General features: G+C 33.0%; 1 protein-coding gene across 1 annotated transcript in view; it reads right to left on the bottom strand.

Annotated features, from left to right (window-relative positions):
• Window positions 1–246: 246 nt before the first annotated feature.
• LOC128985867 (glutaredoxin domain-containing cysteine-rich protein CG31559-like) overlaps window positions 247–18639 on the bottom strand; it is a 195672-nt gene continuing 177279 nt past the window's right edge. Inside the window, 3 exon segments of the mRNA XM_054405818.1 lie at window positions 247–3802; window positions 7522–7587; window positions 12124–12357. Coding sequence (XP_054261793.1) covers window positions 3629–3802; window positions 7522–7587; window positions 12124–12357 — 474 coding nt within the window. The 3' untranslated portion in view covers window positions 247–3628.

Here is an 18639-nt window from a genome sequence, read left to right as displayed (position 1 = left end):
TTGGGCTAAAATGTAACTCGTTCCCTTTCATAAATTAAATTTTCAAAATTCGAAATTTATGTTTGATTCCTGAATGTGTGGAAAAATAATTGTATTAAATTTTGTAGTCCTAAATATAGATAGTGTTTTTAATTATTTTGTTAGGCGATCTTAAAAATATTATAAAATAGTTGAAACCTTTTCAAATAATTAAAACAATGGAAATTCGGTTTCTAGAATGAACACACACGTTTTAAGTACAACAGCTTTAAATATTTATTTTTACAACATTTATGTACAAACAATGCAATCAACATTAAAGCACCATTATCTCAAATTTTAGAGACAAATAACATTCGTTGTATTATACATAGAAACTTAACTATTACAAAATCAATTGAGCTTACAACAAATATAAATTACAATAATCAAGGCAGAAAAGGTATATTCAATTAATTGAACCTTTTAATTAAAGCCATAAAAGTAATAAAATCATATGTAAGGTTTACAATGTATAACTTAAAAAAAGATACTGTTACATAGTTATCTTAGACAAATTTGACATCGTAATCCCTTACATACAAGCAATATACACGTTATTGCGTTCATTTTAGCTATAAATGAACGAGTTGTAATATTGGAGGAAAGAGACTAAGGGCATTTAGTAGCAAACGAGTTATTTTTATGTAGACATATTGTAAAATATCAAATAAGGTACTTAAAGTTTAAACCCAATTAATAAACATAAAGATTTGTCTTTGGGATTATATTTGCAATAATTCATTACTTTTTAAGAGAAAAAATATGTTGGAGGTCTGCATGGAAAAAATAAAAGTTTGATTACCTTTAAATTTTAACTCTAAAAGATTAACGATTTTGCAAAATTTATCCCAATAATTAAGCAATATGTTTATTAATTAAGTTTTTAAGGCATTAAGAATTACGTAGGACTGGAAGAATATACAAAGTGTTAGTTTTGGTTTTGACTCTGATGGAAAATTTACACCAATAGCTGTCTTAAAGTCAAGGCTTTTGTAAAGTAATTAAATGCATCACTTTTAAAATAAAAGTAAAATAGAAATCATAGATTAAAATATTTGAGCTGGCCTATTCATCAAAATATTTCAGAATGAAATTTAATGATGTGTAAAACTAGAAATGGAACTGGATTGGGCACACCTTAAGGAAACCAGATGGCGCAATAGAGAAGAAGGCCCTAACATGGAACCCTCAAGGAGCAAGGCGTAGAGGTTGGCCAAGAAACACTTGGAGGAGAACAGTTGAAAAGGAGGCAGCTACAGAGGGAAAGACCTGGGGGGAGCTCAGAAGACTGGCGGGAGAAAGACAGGCCTGGAGACGTCTCGTGGACGCCCTATGTTCCGATCGGAACGACAGGAATTAAGTCAAGTAAGTCAAAACTAGAATTCAGTTTGAAATTTAACCTTAAAAACTTAGTTTTGGTTAATAAATCATAAGTTAAAATACAACGCAGAATTGCCTTTGAACATAACATAGACTTATTTTAAGTTTCATTTACAGTGTAAATAGCTCACTAAATATACTACAAATTGAAATATTTATATTAATAAATGTTGTTGAAATGTCTTGAAATGGATTTATGATAAATCCTCTTTTACAGGTGTTTGACTTTGAAGTAGAAATAAGATCAACCCAATCCAAACACCAATAGAATTCGTCTCACTCAGACTTCTTGCTAACCACAATAGCAACATAAAATGCAAAATATTACGACACAAAATTGTCAGTTATGAAATATTTTACGAAGAACATCGTCACATATGTTGTCAAGGCCGAAGGTTCTGGCTTGGCAGGATAACACTTTGCTGTACATCTATAAAACAAATTATATTCCAAAACAAATTTTCTACACTAGTTCGTTGCTGAAAGCATGATCTCAATTATGTAGCAAGTTTTCTAAAATTATTTACATAAAAAGAGTTATAATTTCTTTTACATAACATACATTTAATTAAATTATTGAAATCCCTATAAAGAGCTTATCAACATTTTAAATACAAAGTGATGGGTGGGGTTAAACAAACACTAATTTAAATTTTCACAATAAATAATATAGTAATTAGGAGAGATACATTTTTTGGAAGAAGCATGGTGGTATCTGTGGACTCTAGGAATATATTTCTTTGAAATGTATTTAGATTTTTCATTAGAGGTTTCAGTTTCTTGTAGTTTGTTTATAAACAGGGTGTTTTTTTTAAGGGTGCCACCGTTGGGATCTCAGTAACTAATGATTTTACAGCAAACTTTAAATGGGGAACATTCCCTTGTTATTAAAGAGGTTCAAGAATAATTAAATGAAATTTTTGTAAATGGCCGCCATTTTTCAATATGGCTTTGGAATTTATAATGGAACACCCTATATTTTATCATGTTTTCGGATAGAACATGCAATTTAAAAACTTTTTTATTCCTGACATTTTTTTCGATGACTCCACTCGTTTAGGAGTTACAGCCTATGAAAAAATGACTTCCGGTGTACATTTTACATCATGTAGCTCCTAAACAAGTAGGTTTGTAGCGAAAATGCGAAGAGTAAATAAGTCAAATAAGTCTTAAAATTGAATCCACATTCCATAAAGACCATAAAATACACAGTTTACCACTTTTCAAGTTTGGAACTGGACCATTTTGGAAAATGGCTGCCATTTTTGAAATAATAGAATTAATATTTTTAACGAATTTTATGATATTTTTGGAATGTGGATGCAATTTTAAGACTTATTTGACTTATTTACTTTTTTTAGGGTGATCCATTAGAAATTTCAAAGCCATATTGAAAAATGGCGGCCATTTACAAACATTTCATTTAATAATTTTTGAACCTCTTTAAAAACAAGAGAATGTTCCCCATTTAAAGTTTGCTGTAAAATCGTTAGTTACTGAGATCCCAATGGTGGCACACTTAAAAAAAACACCTATATTTCATATCAGTGTGTAACTGTATTTAACTCATGCCAACTCTTAAGCTCAATTTGACTACAGTAAAGGATTTGATTCGATTTTTCAAGTCAGTAGTGTTAACTTGTGAGAGGAGAACAGGTCTGAAATGTACTGTATTTCAAATATATGTTATGGTTGATTTCAACTATGTTTGGAAATATATTTGAGATATAATTACATAAACTATTTAAATATATCATGTTATTTATGTTGGGTGCCTATCAACCACCAACAATGCCACAGACTTCTGTAGGGGGACAAGGAAACAATAAAAAAAATATTATTACGAATTATATCCGACCGAAAATTATATAGTTCAATCTGCAACAGAAATAAACACAGTGCACTTAGATGTAAACTATTGATTTGCCTAAAATAATATAATTTTATTATTCAGGAACACATTTAGTATTTAAATTGCAGATAGTCCTTAAATACAAAATACCATTGAGAAACAGATACACAACAAAACAAAGAAGCAAATAAACAAAGTGAGAAACAAAGTAACCACCTATAGAAGATACCCTATTTATTTTATTTTTAGCCTGCCAAAGTGCTATCTTGCCAAACCCTGTCAACCATCTTTAAGACTAAATGTACAATCGATGTATATTGAAGTGTTAACATCAGAGCTGGGTTACGTCCTGTATAGGGTTTCAAAATTTCAATGTTAACAGGCGTAACACTTGACGAGTCCCACTTCGTCACAGTTCATACACTTCAAAGCTACCAGCTCTGTAGTGAAGTGGTTTCTGTGGACGGACTTCTTGGAGCCGTTACAGACAGCACATGGCAGCAACCTGTATCCTCCACAGACCTGGCAGGTGGTACAGGCGTCCGGGCTCTGGAACAGGAGAGGATTGCGTCAGTAAAGGATGGAAGTACGCAGATGCTAGCAATCGAAGGGTGTACACTGAAATGTAGCGTGTCCCATCCCTTAACTAAGTGTAAGATGTAGTTGTTTTAGATTTTTTTTGTTTAAGCTTTGTTGTAACAGTTGTCTTATTCTTTTACAGCTTTTTTTAGGCTTATCTACTAATGGTGAATCCAGAGCGTTGAAGGTACTTGATCCCGTATTGGAATAGGGAGGGGGTACGCGGAAATTGTCATCGAGGTTATTATCCGTGCTTCACGAATCGTACTTTCTACACCATTGCTTAAACTAAATATATACCTACACGTTATATCTGTTAGCTCAATAAACCTTAAACTCAAGTTTTTCCAGTACCAACATTATTATTTTCATTTTCATTACGGAATACTCTCTCTTTCTAGAGTAGTGGTGGCAGCGACACCTCTGTACACCCTTGGACTATACTTGCGACCGATACAGAACAAATAAATCGTAAAAAAGGTGTGAATATTTTAGTTGGCATAAGTATCTACACAGAATATGAGGCAGCGAGAGACCAAAGTACAAAAAGTTAGCAAAGTATTAGAAGGAATTAGTCAAAAACTATCCAAGTACCGAGAATAATTTAGGTAACATATGATCAAAGTATGTATGTGGAATATACAAGAAAATCAGTAAAGAGTCAAAGAACGCAGAAGAATAGTTATCAAAAGATAACATATGTATGTAGAATAAATTACGCAGCAAGCAAAAAATGAACGCTTAAGTCAGAAATGTAGAAGATAATAAGGCTTGGTAGAAAAATAGGTCACGATTAGAAAAACCGATTTCGGAGATCTGTTCTCTCCATCGCAGATATCCTTTTACATAAAGAAATTCGGAAATTAAAAATCATCTTTTCAGAAATCGTTCTCTAAACATTTTCTAATAAAAACTCCAGAAGCTTGTCCTTTTCATAATTTTTGATAATCCGTCAAAGCCTATACAACGCGATTTACTTACAAAGAAATATTTTACTATATGTTTTGCTGTTAAGTTAAACGCTAACTTCCACAATTGCTGGGAGCTACCATAGTTTGTAATTACTGACTATCCAATTTATATTAACAAGGTCTGGACATGTTCCTGCAATTGAAAATAGGTTCCAACTTTGGCTTGGACCAAAGTGGTTTAACAACTAAATAGTGTGTGATAACATGTTTTACTAATTTAAAACTGCAAGTTAAAAGTGTTCATGATTTTTACATATGTATCGTCCATGTTTATTTATTTTCATAGCTTTAAATTTTACTGCTGTAGTTTCATAAATAGGAATCACTAAAATTCATTGCTGTATTTTTTTTTATTTAAAAGTACTTATCCTACCTAAATGCCATAGGCCTATGTATTAAGTTAGTTAAGTTTGCAAATTTTCGGAATTACATGGCTAAAATCATTATAGTGAGTAACTGGATTCGAATCGAGAACTCCTGCACATAATCCCAAGCTCCAGCCAAAGGCAATCCGTGTTTATTTTAATGTTTAAAAAATATCCATCGATAATGATGGATTTTAGGTATGAATGCAATTCGCTGCTCTTATATCGACTTTTTGACTTGACAATGAAATTCGCATACAATTTTAGCCAAATTTAAATAAATAAAAACATTAGAAATGGCCTATTGGTTAACTGGTAATACATTTCTTCTTGTTTATAACCTTTACGTGTTGGTGCTATTTTCTGAATACAATAAAACACGTTTTATAAAACCACTAGATAATGTAATTTTTAATATTTTGAGTAATTATGAAGAACGTATTTCATTATATTTTTCTTAGTTTGTAAAAATGTGTTTGCTTAAAAACTAAGATTTGAAAACTGAGGCATGACTAAGGTGTTAAAACATTTTAGTTGATTAAACATTGGATGAATTCCGCTTGAACGCGTCTTATCAAATGCTTCAACGGACAAACAAGGTCAAATTTAGCTGATAAAATCAAGGTTAGAGAGAAATTTCAATACACTTAGGAAGTTGACCTTGAAATTAAATCTCAACAAAGTATACTACACTGATCAAACTGAACATTGGATAGAGATAGAAGTATATTGGTTTTGACATTGGTTTTGGATGAATCGTATGCACTTTTCATCCTATTTTTAAATTGGTTTCAATTTTTGTTTCATGTCCATACATATATGAGTGTGCTGGTTTCTGCTTAATGCCTTTTTTATTTGGATAACTTTGTGTGTGCTTTCGTCTTTGGTTAAAATGCAATAGCCAAGTTTGTAGGTATTCTTGTAGGGTCAATAAAATTGTCACTGTAGAACTTTTAAAATAAGCTCACGAGTTATGAAGTTACTCGTAATTTAATTTTTTTAGGAAATTTGTTTTTTAATCGAAAAATTATTATCTTCTATGGAAAATTATGTCAAAATTCAACTGTCGAAAAGTTTTTTAATACTGTACCAATCAGTGTTTTGACAATTCTACATAAAACACATAAATAACCATTGTGATATATCTTGCCGCTGCAATCGAAAACAGATTGTATCAAACTGTTATTTTCGGGACGGATTATTCATAAACTATAATTGACTCAATTCCAGAGACATTATTGATTCTGTGACACCACGAAGTAAACATCTAAAATCTAACATTTAAAGTGCAGACACATACTAGTTAAAAATTATGTAGGTGTCTGTCTTTAGTCTTAAAACAGTAGGTTGATAATTTGACGTAGGTTGATAATATTACTAGTTTCGGGTCAAAGACCCATTTTCGAATTCGAAAACATCAAGTTGTAGTCCATGAAATCCTAAAATCGGACAGTAATGTTCATCAAGAAATAAATACACGTTGATACGTAAAGTTTACATTAAAAACATGTTTAACACAATTTTTGTATGTAAACTTAATGTACCAACGTGTATTTATTTATTGATGGAGACATCTGTCATGGGTTTTTTTATGGACTACAACTTTTTATTACTGTTTTTGGAATTGAAAATGGGTAGTCGACCCAAAACTAGTATAACCCAAACTATCATTTTAAGACTTAAGACGAACCTATCATATATTCGTACAACCAATCTTGGTGGCAAGAACGTAAAAGAATATCTTTTCAATGTCGTCGAAGAGGTTTGTGATAAATATCACCATTACGACAACGGTTATGATACTGAGGAGATTTTCACCAGTTCATCAACAACAGTGGCGTTGCATTGTTCTGTAAATGGCCCTCATTACCCCCCCCCCATTTTACCCCCTCTCTCTTACGTCATTTACCCCCCTCCCTACAGCCACCTGCCGTCCTGAGCTCTCCCGTTACTGTCGCAGGGTTGGATTTCTCTCAGTGTTTACATTTAATTAGAAACAACGAAATGTCTCATTGTAGTAATCTATTGTGTATGTGGTGGCTTAATAAACTGTTAAATATCAGCTTCATACATCAATGTTAGGTTATAACTCGAAATTGAACGTTGGAACTAATAAATTACCTTACAGTAGAAGTACAAACATGATTAATTATTTAATTGGAAAAATTAATTATTTAACGAAAAGTGTCCTACTTAAACTTATAGATTTATGTGATGTAATATAATTTAATTTCTGTGGGTTCAAATTAGAGCGATAAGCAAGTGGTAACGATTTAATTTTAATACTTAGGAAAACAAATGATTAATGTATGTTTATTAGCTATTACCATACCACTTGATTATAAATACTTACCTTGTAAGGTTTTAGTATCCTTCTCAACTCTCCAGATTCGTTCAACCTTTCGATTACTTCGGCGTCCTGAAAAAAATAAACCAAATCAGTAATGTAGCGACAAAATAAAACAATATATGCATAAGAATAATCTAAAAATGTTTTTGCCCAAAGAAAGATTCATGAAATCTTGAACGAACCGAACAACCAATAATAAAAAGACTATTGGATGAAGAGTAAATTGCGTTTTGGTGTTTTGAAACTGGACCCAGCTGGGTTTTAGTTCAGAAACAATACTGAACAAATCATTTTACTCCAATTTACACTCACTATGTTTTTATGACATAAACACCCAAACTTGCGTCACCGTCTTAAAGAAATGATACTAGCTTAAATTACTTTAATAGTAGTTTGAATTTTGTTAAACGTTTACTATTGTTACTTATCATTTGGTAAACTTATGGGCTTTTTTACCATAAACGTGTTAGAACTTATACATCAGGTCACTATAGTGTTAAAATGTCATTTATGAGTAAAAAGTAACAAATTGTTGTGTTAGGTTCTTGGAAGCTTGGAACGTCTAATAAATTGTCTTGGATCATGTTAAGTCTTAAATATTTTCTTCCGAGTTGTTCTGCAACTCTCGAAATTGCCGTCATTTTCCTCTCCCATTCCTTCGGGCCTTTTCTCCCCATTGTTGTTGATTTCCCATTGATAACAAGCACTACACTTTTGACCCATCCACTTTGATGTTTTAGTGGTCTTGCAGTCAATACATTTGTTTTGCATAGGAACTTCATTTGGCCTGGTTGTAGTGGACCTTGAGGCGGATAGTCCTCTGGGCGGAACGTGGCAGGGTCGTAAGGTTAATTATTTTAATTTAATCCTTTAGGATTTAAAATTTAATTGTAACCAGTTTATAAAATCGATCTTTCCATATATTTCATTACAACTCTTGTTTGTCCTATGTACTTTGTTTCCGTGAAAATCACTTTATAAGTTATATTGCTGTTAACTGTTATATTAAGATTGCAATTTTCAAATAGTTTTTAAATAGAGATTTCAAATTAATTACTTTTACATGTTAAGTGATACTATCACAATTCATTAATGTGCTTTCCTACTTACTCTGTTTTACGATTTTAATTGCCAAACCAAACCACTGTCAATGAATTGATACGATATCGGAACTAAGGCACTAAATTAAATGTGAATGTAAGATTTGTTTGCAATGCGATGCGTGTTTTTTAATAATTTCTAAGATCAGATTCTACTTTTGTCTGGACCATTTATTAAGATCCCAATTATTCAAACAGCAGATTCAAACCATTTTTGCTACTGACTAATACTTTTTGCTACTGACTAATACTATTTTTATTTGCATAAGGTTAGTACAAAATTGAATAAAATACATAAACAATGTGGTAACAGTTCCTTAACTTAAGGTTTTAAATTCTGTAACCCCCTAAACCTTTCTTTCTCTAGTTACGAAATTTATTTTACAGAATAAAATGTAGGTCGATGCAAACACAACTGTACGTTCTGGTCAAAAATGCTGACTGTCATCCGGGCTTTTCACGTCACAAACATTAAAGTGGAGGGAACTCTTTTGTGTCTCTGTTTTCTGGTGAACAAAGGCGCAAATACAAAACTCCCCAGATGTGATGAAACCGCGGGAAAGACTCTAGGAAAAGCTTATCGTACTTCGAGAATATGCTAATTTCTTTACATTTTCATTTAAAACTTCATTCTTAGTTTAATATGTACATAAAAAAAATAGAGTGTCGGTAATGGTTATTAAAATATTGTATGGGGTTATTTCAATCTGAAATGATATGTGAAATCAAATGTAGAAAAAATGTATATTTGCATTAAATTAATAAACTGAAAACTTAAGCCAATTGAAACACCTAGTCAATAGAGTAAGAAGCAGCAGTTAAAAGATTTTTTCCTTTAGAATTTTCTATTTACTACTGGTGTTCTAGTGTTCAAGTACCAGTGTTTTAAGATAAATATTTAGCCAAAATTAGTGTCCTCGAACTTTTTATATAATTTTAATACATTACATTCATCTGGCATACAAATCATATTCAGCTTAAAATATTAAAAAACTTATCTAAAATAGTACCTGTGTTGTGTTAGGGTCTAGAAAGTAATGATTTTACAGTTGAATCAGACATCAACTATTCGCTATACGGTTGTATAGAAATTAGTAGCTTTTTGTTGGTTTGAAACTAAGCCCAGCTGTCCTTAGTTGGGGTTTAATTGAATAATCCTGGCTAATGAAACATATGGTGTTAGCAACAAAGCTACACAGATCATCTAACCCCATTCTAGACTCATCCTTCACTCATAATTGGGTTAAAATACACACTTAGGTGACGTTTCCATTTTAATGGGTAATGGTAGCAAATATAATATTCAAAGTCAACAATAAAACTGGGTCAAGAACCCATTTCCTCAGAAGGTAACAGTGTAAACCTTTTTCTGTGTGCTTTGACGGATTTCCTCGGGTTTTCCAAGGGGATACCAAACCGTAGCCAATTGTTACTATTGAATTCAGAAAAATACTATATTCTACCTAATGAAAACATACTAGTAAACTGACTAAAACCAATAAGAGCACATTGTACTCAACTTTAAAATACAATTTCCGTCAATTTCACAAGTGTACTCGTCATGTCACAGTCATCAATAACGTCCCGTTTTTCTGACAGCAATTATGTAATAGGTTAGATTTAGCGTTTCTCTCCAACTCCTATTACACGTGTTTCTATAACAAGCAGGGCTGCCAACCGCAGACCTCAGTCAGTATTGCCAACTTAGTAATTACTGTGCGTCACAAGTTTGCGTCGGTTTACAATCGTAACGTGCAATTTAGACGTTGTGGCTTGACATTTTGTTGACGGTTTTGCATAACGTATTGTCGTAATCTTTTCGTTAATGTTATATTCAAAGAAACCTAAGGAATATACAGTTGGCACTCGAAAATGTGGAATTGAATGCTATGACACATGTGGTAATCCGTTTGTACATTGTATGGGTGGATGAGTGGTTATAGTGTTTGCCTTTAAATACAAATGTCGCCGGTTTGATTCCAATCGAGATCGTTTGTGGACTCAGCTGAAAAAAATTTTTGCTTGGCAATAAATGAAAGATTTTATCCGCCAAATGGTCGATTTTAGGCAGTAACAAGTCGAAGCCTGGGCCGTTCCCTGATAACAACACTTAAAAGTTCCAATAGCGTGAAAGTAAAAAACATCACAGTAAATCAGTCTTCCACGACTAAAGAGTTCTATAATCTGATCATTTACACTCAAAGTAGAACGTTTAAACTTGGCCGATTTAATGTCCATATATGTTTGATAGTCGTGATTCACACGTAATTAAAATATTTCAGGTATACATCAATACACAAATATTTTGCTACGTATTAGTCATAGTAGAAACAAACATTTTAAATTAACAATAAATGCAAATATTTATGTTTGTGCTTTGACAAGTACATAGCAACATTTAGAGTTTAATACAATACTTGCAAACAAATTTTTGGGAAGGTAAGCTTTTAACAAATAAATACTCAAAGGAATCGTTTATTATTTTTTTACTTGAACTAAATTAAATGTTACCTTCACTTTGACCTTTTGACACCCTTACTCAAGACTAAACCTGTGCACTAATGACTTAATCTAGGCTCATAATGCCTCAACTTACTTTTAATTGCATCTTTGACCTCTTTATTACACTAATTGTGAAATCTGATACTTTACTTTGATGGTTAATATTGGATTTATCGGAGCGAAATATCGTAAGGAAAAAGATCATTTAAGTAAAATAGTTTCTGCGACGACAGTAATTACTTTAAAGAAATTACTTGGAGAACAAATTATTGAAAGTGATTGATCATGCTTAAATCACAAGTAGTTACTGTTACTCAACTTAGTGTGAGTGTTTTAATTTTAACACGAATGCAGGTTGAGTGCAAAATGATGTGAAATGTATTTCGTTGCTTTCTAACTAACCACAGCTTCTATACTCAGGCTCTAGCCCAATGATCAAGGTCTGCGGATCTAGTGTTTAACTATCAAATTAATTTCTGGCCGTTTTTTAATGTGCTGGCTTATTTAACTGTGTTTAAGGATAATTAAGGGATCCATATAGAAGGAATGTTTGCGTTAGAATATAAAGGCTGACTAATACAAATACGAAAATTGTTAAATTTTATAGCAAGGATTTGATGAAGATCCGTATCAATTCAAATACCAGCTAAAACTGTTTTTACTTTCTTACTCAGTCAAATGATCCTGTTTTAAGTAGCATAACCTACTGTAGTTCATAAATACTTGACACGATATTTAAGTGCGCGTCAAAGCAAGTGTACCAGCTCACACTGGCGAGTTTCATAATTGTTATAGGCCTGTTTAGTCTCCACAAATTTGAAGATGTAATTTAGTATCCCGAAACCATACTATATTAGTCCTTAAACTGTACTAAAACAGAAAACTATACTAACACAGGATCACTTGATGGAGTAAGGTAATTTAAATCATCTAAGCTCAAATACGTTGATCCAGAGGCTATTTAATTAAAGACTATTCTACAATGCATTGTGGTGATCCTTACCCCGATGTATTGTCCCTCGATGAACACTTGAGGCACGAGAATCTCCTCACAGTTCATCCTCTCCTTGATCTCAGCCTGCGTCTCTCGGCTCATGAAGACATCTTTCTCGTCGTACTTAACCAGATGAGTCCTGAGGATCTGCCGCACCTTCAGACACCTCTGGTAGGTGCTGCGGACGATGCCCATGGTGGTGGTGTAGACGACTATCTTGCCTGCTTCCCGTTCTTGCCATGTCTGAAACAAGAAGAATGAGGTTAGTAAGAGGTAATGAGCATAAGTTTTAGGTAGTATGTAACAAATAAGTGTTTAGTGTGAAGATCAATCGGAAAGGTACGTCTTTGGTGAAAAAGAAATGTAATAGGTAAGTATTTGGTGAAAAGGTTAACCTAAAAAATAAGTCTTTAGTTTAAAACGTAACCTAACACATCAATCTTGGACGTTAAAAGCAACCTAACAGTTAAACGGTTATTATAAACAGTTTATCGAACACACAGGTAAAGGTTGTAGCATAGAGCACAAGGCCCTAGGTTTTAGGATTTTTGAGAGGTTAGCAGGCTTACCTGAATGGGAAAGAGTCCAAACTGGCACAAGGAACTCAAAATTTTAAACAAACATAGTGCTTCTTTTGACAGTTTGGAATATTTCCCATTCAGGGAAATCTGCTATCCTCTCAAAAAATCCCAACTCATAGGTAAGTCTTTGATGTAAAAAATAACCTAACCGATAAATACGCGATGTAAAAATTAACCTACCTGATGAAAGAAGTATCCTATGATAAGTCTCTGATGTAATAAGTAACATCAAGTAAGTATTTGATAAAATAAGTAACCTAACAGGTAAGTCTATTGTGTAAAAAGTAACCTAACAGGTAAGTCTATTGTGTAAAAAGTAACCTAACAGGTAAGTCTATTGTGTAAAAAGTAATCTTACAGGTAAGTCTATTGTGTAAAAAGTAACCTATCAGGTAAGTCTATTGTGTAAAAAGTGACCTTACAGGTAAGTCTATTGTGTAAAAAGTAACCTATCAGGTAAGTCTATTGTGTAAAAAGTAACCTTACAGGTTAGTCTATTGTGTAAAAAGTAACCTAACAGGTAAGTCTATTGTGTAAAAAGTAACCTAACAGGTAAGTCTATTGTGTAAAAAGTAACCTAACAGGTAAGTCTATTGTGTAAAAAGTGACCTTACAGGTAAGTCTATTGTGTAAAAAGTAACCTAAGATAGATTTGATGTCAAAATAACCTTTATGTAAAAAATAACCTAACAGAACAATCATTGGTACAAATAAGTAACATTTAGATAAGTCTTTGATAAAAAGAAACCCAACAGTTAAATGTTTAGTTCAAAAGGAAACCTTAGAGGTAAAGTTTTTGTTCAAAGAGGAAATTCATAAAGCTTCGGTGTGTATGGCAACACGTTAGTATGATAATTAGGTCTTTAGTGTCAAAGGCAACCTAATAGGCCAGTCTTTGGTGCAAAACATAGTGTTGAAAGAATTTTATAGTTGTAAAGGACAACATAATGTGTCGGTCAATTCTTTAGAGTAAAATAACTTAACTTAACCTAAGAGTAATTGCTTAGTGCAAAGAGTTTTTTGGTTGAAATTGTTATCTTATAATTAGGAATGGGTTGAGTGAAAAAATGGGTGTCGAAGTCTCATAAATCACATTAATATGTTTTTACATGCACAATAAGAAATAGCTCTTTTAGGCTTATCAACAAAGGAAATAATGGACGTTATAATATAGAACAATATCCATTTCAGTGATCGAAAATTATAGATGGTGGGGCCTTTGCAAAAGTGGTCAGGATACTAAGACACTTTTTAGCCGACTATGAGGCTATATACTACCAGAAAAGGTCTGCGCAATGATTGGCACGAATGACATACTTAGGATCAGCATAACCACCTAGCAGCCTTAACTGTAATTTTAAAAAAAGTCTTAGCAATTATTAACATTTGTGATCATTCAGCTTAGGAAATTTTAATAGAATTACTAATTTTATAAGTTTTGGATAATCTCCCAACTTGTTTCTACATTTGTTGAGGTATAACCATAGAACACAAAAAGTATCTATTGGCTAAGCATTTATGATGAAAACATTTATATTGTGACTCGTACTGATATTGTGCGCTCTATTGCATTACGCTCTACCTCAGCTCGGATATGTTTAATAGAAATAGAAATTATTAATTTCTATATTTAACAAAAGTATCTTTATTACTGAACTGAATCTGTGTACAACTTGTAAAACATTCAAATGTAAACAATAACAATGATGACATAATATAACATATGATTATAAGCAGATCAAGGAATACTTTTAACCAAACGTGCCCCTTTTCACAAATCTAATTTTTTTGGAGCTTTGACTATCCTTGTTCTGGTACGTTCAATGAAGGGTCGAATATACCACGAATTACGACGCAACTTTCTCCCATTTACTTCAACAATGTATGATCTGTTTCCTAGCACATCAACTATTAGATTTCGACGATCAAAGTTATTTAGTGTTAATAGATTATTACTCAAGATGGATTGAAGTTGAGCGTATTCGAGATAAAAAGCAACTACTGTCATTACTGCATTGAAGCCAATTTTTGCTCGTTTTGGAATACCAAGTATTTTTGTAAGTGACAATGTCCCATTTAACTCTCAAGAATTCATTGACTTCAGTAAATTGTGGAAGTTTGAAGTAAAGTTTACTAGTCCCCATTATCCTCGCAGTAATGGACTCGCGGAAAAAGCAGTAGGTTAAGTCAATGTTGCAAAAGTCAAAGCATGAGAAAACAGACTTCAGTTTATATGTTCTAAATTATCGGTCATCTCCAGTTGCGAATCTTAAAACATGCTATCGCCCTTTAGTTCATAACGACAAAACATCGGGCAAGACGTCATGCCAACGAGTTTTGTTTTGCCGTAAAACTTTTAACTAACGCTTCAGATTTTATTTGCCTTGATGTTTTTTTTCGGTGCAGGGGCCTTAATTAAATCCTCTGACAGCTCATTCTAGCACAAAGTACACAATATTGTTTTAAAATTAAATTGTAACAACAACACAAAAACTACACAGAAAAACATAAACATTAGCAATAATAAAATAATATGACATATGATTATACACAGATAAAGGAATACTTTTAACCAAACAATTATCCTCGCAGTAATGGACTCGCGGAAAAAGCAGTAGGTATAGTTAAGTCAATGTTGCAAAAGTCAAAGCATGAGAAAACAGACTTCAGTTTATATCTTCTAAATTATCGGTCATCTCCAGTTGCGAATCTGAGGTATTCTCCTTCGCAACTACTTCAAAGTAGAGTTCTGAACACTAAGTTACCTGTAATACCATCAAAACTTAAACCACGGATTATTGATGATAAAGAAGTGACAAGCAAACTTGGCCAGGGTATGCAGTGTAATAAAACAGCACTAAATAAAGCCAGTGTTTTCATAAAGGGACAAAAAGTATTAATCAGGAATGTTTCCAACCTTCAGTGGGAAGAAGGTATAATAGTTGATGTACTGGGAAACAGATCATACATTGTTGAAGTAAATGAGAGAAAGTTGCGTCGTAATTCGTGGTATATTCGACCCTTCATTGAACGTACCAGAACCAGGATAGTCAAAGCTCCAAAAAAAAATTAGATTTGTGAAAAGGGGCATGTTTGGTTAAAAGTATTCCTTTATCTGTGTATAATCATATGTCATATTATTTTATTATTGTTATTGTTTACATTTGAAGTTGTACACAGATTGAGTTCAGTAATAAAGATACTTTTGTCTATTAAACAGTGCGCTCTATTGCATTACGCTCTACCTCAGCTCGGATATCCCTATTAGCGCGAGGGGAGCGCCATTGGACAGCGTTGTGGAGATCAATTAATTACAGACCTTTACAATCTCTAAAATACGCCAATATTCGTTAACAATGTTTCAAATAGGATACAACATTTTTTAAGCAATAGTGCATGCCAATCTAATGGAATACATGACACAAAAAATGCAGTACAAAACTAAGCAGACAGAATCTGTTCCATAGCCGAGCGCGGCGAAAAGTGGAGCGAACCCTTGATCGTTTGCGTTAAGTTAAATTTGACAATATATTTTTTCACTCAAGGGAAGTAGGAGAAGTCAAGCATAATTTGACAAAAATCGCCAACATTCTGTCGAGAAAATCGGGAACTACAGTATTTGCACCATACCACTAATACCGAGGTTGACGGAGAAGTCAACCGAAAACGGTATAGAAACTGTCGGTTAAGGTTGAACCAACACATCCTGTCGTTGGCAAACAGTAAGTAGAGATTTATTTTGCTGCATGTTACAGGAATTACCATTTTTACCTTGCTAATTCATTTAGTCTTTATCGTCATGGAAGCGTAAAACATATCTTTGCTGAAAGGGTAACATAAGTAAGTTAGGTGGTTTTAACAAGTCAGCAGTACTTCTTAAAACACTTAGTATAGCATAGGAGTACTTCTATAATTTACAAAAATAGCAAAGCTCTTTTTTATAGAAATACTCTTAAACAGCAAATATTTATCGAGAGTCACAATGCTTTAGAAATTTACTGCAGTTGGAAAAAGTAAAATATTTCTCATTTCATTATGTATTCAGACCTTGATACCATCTTAAGTGTCCTAAACTGAAGCTAAACACGATAAACGTGATTTAAACTAAATTTATGGTAAATTGAAGCCTGCCACTAACTTAGGAGCCATTATATCAAACAAGACCTTGCCCATTCTGGGCCAAACGTTTCGCCAATGCCGAAACCAGACCGCACTTTCGTTTCACTCAATTATTTGAAATAATTGGATCAAACCGGTTGGCCTGCTGTCACTGTATGCTCAATATATTAGGGAAGTAGGACAGAAGATGTATTTTTATTAAAAGCTGATTATGCGTTTGTAAAACTACGTGATTTTTTATGTATTTGTAACGATTTTGGTTATTTTTCGCTTCTACATTTCAACAATAGAGTTATTTTATATTTGCAGAAATGCATTACTATTTTATAAAATACAAAACTATCATAACATATAAATATCTTCCTTTTTCTATTATGTTTATCTTTTTGTTTGTTTGCTCATAGCAAAAAAGACTTGACAGAAAAATTTAAATTACGTCACAATTCCTTTAACCCTGATGGAATTTCGTAGTCACATCCAGTGTTTACGAAGTATTAAGATTTGCGCACCAAGACTTTCGGTAACCAAATATATTGTCTTAGTCAATAAATAATACTAACTTAATAATACTTGAATACATAATACTGAGTTCTTTCAACTTGAATCCTATCAATATTTTTCCAATTCGCTTTTCTCCATAGCTATTTTGTTAAATCATTGAACACAAATTTAGGGCGGGTTTCTGAGTCAGGTAATTTCAACAGGGAGTCAAAAGTTACCGGTACTAACTTACTGGCCTACCCTAGCCTTAAAAAAAACTTGTCGACCAGGCTAATGAAATAATCGAAATATCGAATAATCAATTATTTCATTCGGTTGTCCTTGACAACAGATAAGTTACGGAAGTCTCTTTATTTACACACTGTCTAACTTACTTAGATACGACTCTAAACCAAGTTTTGCTTTTCATCAGCACCCATCCTTGTTCTCCTAATCACCTAAAATGTTCTATAAGACGTGTTTAAACTGTTCCTAGTCACCAAAACTAACTTTCTCAAATGACTTTTTTGTTGTCGAGGTTTTCTTTGACCCCTACAATTTCATATATATCAGCAATAACTTCTACCAAATAACTCTTGGGACCAGTGGGAATTAGAGTTTTGGGTGGGGGTAAAAGCTCTTGATGTAGTCTTTCCTCAGTTCACGGCATATTGCCAATGCCACTTTAGGCACATACCGGCATGCCGATGATTCTGAAATATTAGTTAGATCGCCGGCTTCCCGCAAAAGTGTTCCACTTGTAAAAAAGCGCTTGGAATGGCTAGTTCTCCTTGTGAAAGTGCCTTCCAAACTAGGCCTTATCAATTCAACTAGTTCTCTTACAGAGCTTTTTGAAAAATCTATACCTAACTTATCCTTGAAATTATCCTCACTTAAGTCATCAAATGGATTGTTTTCCCGTTCACGACGAATTCGCGGCCCACGAAAACGGTAAAAATCATGATAATCAATGTAATCCATAATCAGCTCAAACCTTAAACTTTAACACACAAAAATGGCTTAGGTTAAAAGTGGACGACTAAAATTAATCCTACCCCTATGCAGGATTAAAATCTAGCATGATTTAATCCGTGGACTAAAGCATAATATCTTTAGTTCAGACTTAAAAACTAGTTCTTGACTAAGATTAGTCGCTGACTTATGAGTACTCGGATCAGAAAGATATTTTTCTTAGTCCAGTACTAAAATGAGCTTTAGTCTAGGACTAGCGCTAATACCTGAATCGGAAACCCGCCCCTTACTATAAACAACAACTTAACATGTTAAGAGCCGTTAAAACAAATTTTGATACAGTAGCCAACTTATAATTTCAACACATTAACAA

This window comes from Macrosteles quadrilineatus, unplaced genomic scaffold (genome assembly GCF_028750875.1).
Source record: "Macrosteles quadrilineatus isolate MER2022 unplaced genomic scaffold, UCM_ALF_1.0 Scaffold_2__2_contigs__length_208266976, whole genome shotgun sequence".
NCBI lineage: Eukaryota > Metazoa > Arthropoda > Insecta > Hemiptera > Cicadellidae > Macrosteles > Macrosteles quadrilineatus.
This window is presented reverse-complemented; position numbering and strand designations above follow the sequence as displayed.